The 8,590-nt window shown below is 39.8% G+C and overlaps 1 protein-coding gene across 1 annotated transcript in view; it reads right to left on the bottom strand.

Moving 5' to 3' along the window:
- Positions 1–7,647, bottom strand: part of XK (X-linked Kx blood group) — a 43,786-nt gene extending 36,139 nt beyond the window's left edge. Inside the window, exon 1 of the mRNA XM_003799876.3 lies at positions 7,403–7,647. Within this exon, the coding sequence (XP_003799924.1) occupies positions 7,403–7,647 (245 nt within the window). The remainder of the gene's footprint in view (positions 1–7,402) is intronic.
- Positions 7,648–8,590: the final 943 nt, after the last annotated feature.

The raw sequence follows: 8,590 nt of genomic DNA, 5'->3' as shown, positions 1-8,590 counted from the left end.
GGCTGAGGCAGGAGACTTGCTTAAGCCCAGGAGTTGGAGGTTGCTGTGAGCTTTGATGTCATGGCACTCTACCCAGGGGCATACTTTGAGGCTCTGTCTCAAAATAAAATAAAATAAAATAAAATTGGGATTTCCTCTCTAGGTAATGATGAGAATTCTTAAGTGGGGAAGAGTATTGATATCTGTGATTTACTATGAAGTACACACATACACACATACACAAATGGATTGATAGATGTATAAAATAAAATATGGACTGTAGATTCTAGATAGTGGTTAACTGTCTTTTAAGTTTTCTTCTGTATGTTTGAAGATTTTTATAATAAAATGCTGGAGAAAAATGGGTTTTCACTAGGAGTAAGAAAAATGCTCATGGCCTTATGTTTAAACATTGTTAAAGGACTTTCCCCCTCAAATATGCACTTTTCTAACAACCTTATGATGCTGCTGGAAGATTTTATGGCTTCATCTATTTTACTGAATGTTAACTTTATACTCTCACCCTGAGGCGCTATGGCAACAAGAATACATTTCCAATTTAAAATAATAAAATAAACCTTGACATAAGAGAGGAAAAATACAGGAACCTTTCTGGTGAGTACAAAGTGGACGTATTTTTTGATTATTACCTTTGTCATTTGATCCTAGGAAAAATAAGGTACATAGGTGTGTGTGTGTGTGAGAGAGAGGGACAGACAGACAGACAGACAGAGAAACAACAGACAGACAACATACAGATGCACAGGCTTATCTACTATACTTTGTCCAGTATGATCAAAGACACTTTAATATATTATATAAAAAACATGTAATACAACATGGACTAGTTTGTTCAGCTGAAGGTAATGGTTAATGATATTCAGGCCATGAGTTCATGCCCTGTTGGTCCAACTGAATTATCTCTGAAGGACAAGTTAAATCTATGACTAAGGACTATATGAGGTCTAGCCACTTTACATTGCTGGACCACTAAGCACAGCAAGGATTACAAGCCACAATACTGATCATCTTTATTCTCAAATATATGAGGAATCCAGATGCACTTTTCTAAGGGCTATGGGGATTACAGACACAGCAGGATATCCCTACCTCATTTGGAGGTGCTCACAAACTAAATAAGATAATGGAATATATACATTATAAAAATAAGAAGCATTGAAAACTAATATTTATAGCACTTTTGGCTTATAAAATATTTTCTCATATATTATCTCACCCTATTGCAAGAATTTTAATGGTAGCATTACTTGTAATAGCAAAATTATAGGAATACTCTAACAGTTTCAAAACTTAAAATAATAATAATAATATATCCGTTCAATGAAACATTATACAGTCTTTAAAATTGATTATACAAAAATATATATTAATATATCAATATTTTTACCATATTTGGTAAATGAAAGAAACAAATTACAATAGAAAATTACCTTTTTTTGTCTGGGCACAGTGGCTCATGCCAGTAATCCTAGCACTCTGGGAGGCTGAGGCAGGCAGATTGCTTGAGCTCAGGAGTTCAAGACCAGCCTGAGCAAGAGCAAGATCCTATCTCTACTAAAAATAGACAAACTGAGGCAAGAGGATTGCTTGAGCCCAAGAGTTTGAGGCTTCTGTGAGCTAAGACTCTGTCTCAAAAAAATAAAAATAAAAAAATTCCAATTTTGTGAAAAGAAAATCACATATATGAAAATATATACAAGTACTTCACACACACACAAAAAAAAAATGAAGTGTGCAAGCTGGCTCACTAAAGAGAGCCAAAGGTTAAATAGTAATTTTTTTTTATTTCAAATTAGTATGCTGGTACAAATATTTAAGTTATATTATTGTCATTTCCAGGGTAAAGTTCAAGTGCACAAAGTGAGGGTGTACAGCACATTCCCTCAGTGAAGGGCTCAACTAAACAGTAATTTTACGAGCCAGATTTTAAACAACTGGTAGCTTGATCAGACATGCTGGGAATATACACATTAGAGAAATTAGCAAACACTGAAAATCAGGACTTATTTTCCCTGAGAAATAGTGTACAAGCATACCATAGTAAAGGTATTAGTAAATATATATAATAAAAACATTAAGAATTGTTCTCTTTAGACATTGAATGAGAAGTTTTATTTTCTTCACTATGCATATCGGTTTCTGCTCTTTTCTCATTTCAACAAATGTTTTAGTTGCATGATAAAATCAAACATTAGGTTTTTGAAGATTAAAACAAAACAAAGAAATGAAACACCAGCAAATGTTAAGATCTGAATGAATGAAATGAGGGCTCAGAGGAGAAAGTAACTCTTTTGAGGTTGTATGAAATGGGAAGCATTCCTATAGAATTGCAGATGAAATTAAAATTCCATGACCAATAGATGGGAACAAATGAGGTCCTAGATTGAGCTAATGGGACAGGTGGCCCTAAAGTTCAGGTGACCCTTTTACAAACCACTGTGTTCCCAGGTAATACATTCATCTTATCACAGGGCTTTACACATAGTATCTATTTAATAAATTTGTGAAAGGCCCCAAGACTTTGCCACTGCTGGCTAAGAAAATTGATACGAAACAAACTATTGTTCTTGGAATTCTACACGACTCATTTAATTACTCCAAATCTATTCTTCATTTTGTTTCTTTCACTTGGAGGACAGTCTAAATAAGGCCAGAAATTAGATAACGTCATCAAAATTATTCCAGGTAGTTTTACAGTATCATGAATAACAGGACAAACTTTTTCTGTGAAGAATTTTTAAAGAGTAAATTTTTTAGGCTTTGCAGGTCAAAGTCTGTTGTAACTGCTCAACTCTGCTTCTAAAGTGTAAAAGCAGTTGTACACAATACATAAACAATAAGTAAGGCTGATTCATTTCAAGAAGATATTGGACTCGTGATCTTAGAGCTGAGATCATAAGATTTTTGTAAAATAGGGCTTTATTTATTTTTGCAAAATAAAGCTTTATTTACAAAAATAGGTGAGGGATTTTGCCTGTGGGGCACAGTTTGCTAACCTCAGTGTAGATAATCAGCAAGCTGTTTCTCCCTTTATCCATTTTTTTCACTTTCATGTTTTTCACATCCATGTTTTTCACTTTCAAGCATCATATATTACATTTTTCAAGCATCATAACAGAAGGAGTTTATTCCTTAGCTGAAACCATGCATGTTGATACCAGCAAAATAACTTGAGGTATCTATGACCCTAATAAAAATAATTTTTCCAAAGAAATACTGATTATGATTTCCTATAATCCATGTTATCTTCATATAACATGTGCTCTGTCAGGCTAAACAAGAACCAAACTGGTTAAACAGAAAATGCCATAAGACAAAAGTCACTTGCTTAATCTCACTGAACCTCAATTTCTGCACTGTAAAAATAAGATAATGACAGTTAGCTCACAAGATTTTACAGTGGAAAGAATTAAATACTGTCTATAAAAATACATTGTGAATGAAAAAGAGTACCCTATGAATGCAGACTATAATTATTTTAAATTCTTTTGAAAGTTTATTGTAGAGACAAACACGGTGAATCATTTTGCATTGTTCTAGAAAGATTTTTAGGGGTGGTGCCTGTGGCTCAAGGAGTAGGGTGCTGGCTCCATATGCCAGAGGCAGTGGGTTCAAACCCCAGCCCTGGCCAAAAAAAAAAAAAAAAAGATTTTTATAACTCCTTAGTCTTTACTTTATAAACTCAGATTTCACATGCCATTTTTCCTCCTTATATCAGTAATAAAAATGGGGAGAATTCTTTAAACTTATAACTCATTTATATTTATTCCTCCCAATTAATTAATTTTTTGTTGTTGCAGTTTGGCCGGGGTTGAGTTCGAACCCACCACTGTTGGTATGAGGGCCAGCGCCCTACCCACTTAGCCACAGGTGCCACCCAATTAATTAATTTTTTTGAGACAGAGTCTCACTTCGTTGCCCTCAGTACAGTGCCATGGCATCATAGCTCTCAGCAACCTCAAACTCTTGGGCTCAAGTGATTCTCTTGCCTCAGCCTCCCATGTAGCTGGGACTACAGGTGCCTGCCACGATGCCTGGCTATTTTTTTAGAGACTAGGTCTCACTTTGGCTCAGGCTAGTCTTGAACCTGTGAACTCAGGCAATCCACCCACCTTGGCCTCCCAGAGTGCTAGGATTATAGGCGTGAGCCACCATGACTGGCCCCAATTAATTTTAAAATTAATGTGGCTATAAAAGAATAATAAACAGAAATGTTTTTGTTAATGCTTTTTGGGGGTAAGAGATATTTTCCCCGCTCTAGTTTTCCAGGATATCTATTATAATTCACCATAAGATTTTCCTTAAAATTGTAAAAAATAACAAGACATTACCCAATGTTCCTATCATTCAATCCCAGGCTTAACATAGAAGCAATCGCAATTGTTTCTGTGACTAGAGTTTTAAATACAAGACTGCAACTACAGTTTTAAATACAAGACTAATATAAATGAAATATGGTACTCTTACTATATCTCTCTAAAGCAGTGGTTTTCAACCTTCCTAATGTCGTGACCCTTTAATACAGTTTCTGTGGGTCACGACCAACAGGTTGAGAAACGCTGCTTTAAAGCAAAGAAGGAGCACAGCCTGGTTAGTAGTATTTAGCCCAGACTCATTAGTATAAGCAGGGGTCCTCAAACTTTTTAAACAGGGGGCCAGTTCACTGTTCCTAGGACCACTAGAGGGCTGGACTGCGGGCCTGAGATGAGTTGGCTGCTAAGCAGGACAGGCAGCAGTGGCAAAAACACCTGGTAGGCCGGATAAATGTCCTCGGCAGGCCGCATGTGGTCAGTAGGCCATAGTTTGAGGACGCCTGGAATGTATTGCAGTTTAACTGGGCTATCATCCTATGTGAACTCAAACACAGCATCTACCTAAAAGAACATGAGTTTGGCTACTACCCACCCAAAGGTAAATAGACCCATACTGTCCAAAATCAATTTAGAAATATCACTTAATCCAATCAGTAAGGAAAGGTGAGAAGAAATACCACATTTGGCCTTTGTTTGGGGAAAGAATTTTGTTCTTTATGTAAAGTTGATGTCTTAGAGTTAAAATAGAAATCAGTCAGCAGGAAGAAATTCTAGCATGATAGTAAGTCATGTTACTACAGAATAACAAATTGCTTTTCTTCTGGAAGCTAAGAGAATTAAAACTTCATCTTGTATATCTCAGGTCTAAGATCATGGGTCCAATATTTCCTCCAAATAAATAAATCAGCTGCAATAGAATGAGAGACTCCATGTTGAAGGAAGGGAGTTGATTGCTGTTTTATTATCTTTTACTTTGTTTTTCCTCCAAGAAGACAATGATCTATTCAAAATTCTCAAAATAGGTCTTTTTATTGTGATGAAACTTTCTATATAGCTGAAAAAGAATCTCTTCAAAGCACTAACCTTTTTCTTTCCTTAATGAAGTTAAATTTATTATAATAACTAAAAAAATTAAATCTATATAAAAAAGAAAAAAATACCTGTATTTTTTAAGAAAATATTAAAAGTATCTCTAACTCCACTGTTTAGAACTACCACTCTTAAACATCCCAACATATTTCTTTGAGCTCAGGTTTATACCTGTCATCCTGTTTTTATATATAATATTATGTCATTAATTTTGCCTTGGGTCACTCTTAGTGTTAAGAAATATTTTAAACAATAGCAACTGTAGGGTATTATCATTTACGTGGATGGCTATTTAGATTGTGTTTAATTTTGCCAAGATGATCAAACTTTTTATTAATTAAGAATGGAATTACTCATCGAATGTACTACACACTTTTGGCTTTCTTTCACTGAGCCTAGGGAACATAAGTAACTCCATTTTTAAGAAGCCTTGGGAAGGAACATGGTCTGGGGCCTCATTTCCCTCATTTATAAAATAGAAAGAGTTAGATCTACCTCATAGTAAGGATTCAATGAACTGAAGGATGTAAGTACTTACAAACCACCTAGCATAAGAACCTTTTGGGACATAGCAGTCGCCTTTTTCCTGTTACCCCACTTAAATATGAGTTTTCTTTTTGCAGATGAGGTTAAGAAATGATGAGTGCCTTGCTCAAAGTCAGATCACAGTTATTTTACTGAGTACAGTAAATACAAATAGGACCACAGGGCTTACTTGGCTACAGAGAACTAACTTTCTCCTATCTGGCTCCAGATTGTGGCCTTTTAAATTCCTCTCACCCCATTGATCCCCTGACTCTTCTCTGATTATCAAGATGTCAGTAACAACTCACTCCAGCCACTGTACCTGTTTCTCTTCCTTCCTAGGACTGTGTGGCTTCTGGACGCTGGGAAGCTTGTTCACCAAGTTTGCAGTGACTTGGCGTAAACTACAAGTCAGCAGTCTGAGCGTCAGCTGGGACAGCTGTCTTTAATAGGAGGTACAAAAGTTTTATAATAGGGCTTTGTAAAATCTATCTTGCTAGTCACCTCCGTATGTGTGCGTGTGTAAGAGAGAGATATTGATTTCCTGGTAGGGAAAGTTCCCGCCTAGCTGAATTTTCTGCCAGCGCAGGTGTCTAGAGATTCCTAAGGTTCAGTAGTATAAATTTATCTCTAAACCAGGTAGACACCCTTTGTTTTGCTTTTCCTACAGAGATGACAGATATGAAAACATCTCATTTTCAACTCCTTTCAAGGTCCTTAGATAAACGCAAGTCTATCTAATTTATTACCATGTATTTCTAATTGCTTTGTGTTAATAAAAATTAATTTTCAGAAACATCACCAACAGGTTTTCATTGCTTAGCACACAGTAAGGTTTAGTCTTCATGGGACATCGTGTACCAGCTTTCACGAGGATGTTTATAAGTTAGGCAGGGCCTGAACACATTTCTACAACCCCATATCTTTCCACACCCCGTAATATTCATACTACCACCAAGAAAAAAGAATGGTGCATGGATTTCTAGACTTCTTTATCAAAATTAAATAAATTAGTATTTTTAAAGCTCTTAGAACACTGCGTGGCACACGGTAAGCTCCATATTCTTAAGAAATTTTTAAATTACCTGTATATGGTATGGCTATAACCACAGCTGAGAACACACAAACCAATACCTCCAAGAGGCCGGACCTCAGAGAAAGCAGTGTGTCTAAGGCGGATGAACCGTGAGAAACTGCTATATTTGTTGGTCAGTATCAGCTAAATATTGGCAATTTCGTGTGAAGGAACCTAACTGGAATGCAGTGCGCCTCAATTTTATTACCATTATTCCCGGACTCTGTCTCATTTCTGTGACTGGAATGATGGGCCCGGGGAAGGGGGGGTTAATGGCGGGGTGGGGGTGCAGGGCAGACCCGCCTTGGGCCCAGCCACCTGTCCCTACCGGAAGGCCGCCCTCTTCCCTCGGTTCCCGCAGGTGGGTGAGGAGCTCGCGGGGGGTCTGTGGCCCACGCACCTGAAGAGAGGCCCGAGTTGCAGCAGGTGCAGCAGCAGTACCAGTGGGCGGTCGCGGCTGAGGTCGCGGTGCACGAAGAGGAGTGTGAGCTGCACAAGCGCGCAGGGCAGCAAGGAGAAAAGCAGCGTCAGCGCCTGCCACATGCGGTCCCCGCCCGAGCGGTAGGTGCTGCTCAGGTAGAACGCCACTGTCGTCTCGGCCACAAACAGGAACACGGATGCCAGCACGGAGGCCGGGAATTTCATCTCCGCGCGTTAGCGGCGCCTACCCGGGTGGACGCGGTGGCGGTGGTAGCGGCAGGCGGCAGTTAGAGGGGCTCCCGTCATGCCCAGCTCCAACCGGCTGTCGCGCTCAGCGTTGCCCGCCGAGGGCACGCGGGCCGGCCGACCGGCCCGGCGCTGAAGAGGGACCTGGGGTGGCGGACCTGGCCGGGGCGAGGCGGGTGGCGCGGCCCCGCCGGGACACGCCCACGCGTACCGCGCACAGCCCGCGCGCTTTAACGCCAGTGGCTTCTCTGTGGCGACGGTCCCCGGGCGGGCCGCGAACCCGCGGCCTGTGAGAGCTCTCGCAGCGCGGGAGCTCAAAAGGTTACCGCGGCCCCCCGTTGGCCTACCGCGCAGCCTCTGGGTCCTAGAGTCCGTTGGTTCATGCTCTCTATGGAAACAGTTCACATCCCTTTGAAAACTGAAAACAAGGGGGCCCAGAACTGGCATCTGAACTCCTTTCCCACCAGTTTTCATTTTCTGGGCTTGAGGAAACCTCTGGTTCTTTTAAAGGCCAGTATTTTTTTTTTTTTTTGCAGTTTTTGGCCAGGGCTGGATTTGAACCCGCCACCTCCAGTATATGGGGCCAGCAACCTACTCCTTTGAGCCACAGGTGCTGCCCTAAAGGCCAGTATTAACAGTTATTTAAAAATAACCAGATCACACATAGGCTTTTCAAAGTTGGAGGTATTTTCTTGCACCAAGATGGGGAAAGATTTCACTGTTCACTGTGCCCTGTGAGCATGCCACTTCACCTTCCAAATACAATGGTCTGAGCATTGCTTCCAGCGACCTCCCAGAAAAACTGCCTACAAAATATTTTTCTCTATAATCATGACTCAGGACAAAGATCAGGGCCTAATAAGGAAGCAGTTTTCTAGTCCAAGGCAGACCCCTGCTTACTGGTGTGCCAATACCAAGTAAC

This window comes from Otolemur garnettii, unplaced genomic scaffold (assembly GCF_000181295.1).
Source record: "Otolemur garnettii isolate 467f Iridium unplaced genomic scaffold, OtoGar3 scaffold00158, whole genome shotgun sequence".
NCBI lineage: Eukaryota > Metazoa > Chordata > Mammalia > Primates > Galagidae > Otolemur > Otolemur garnettii.
Note: the sequence above shows the minus strand (reverse complement) of the source record. Positions and strands in the feature narration are given on the sequence as shown.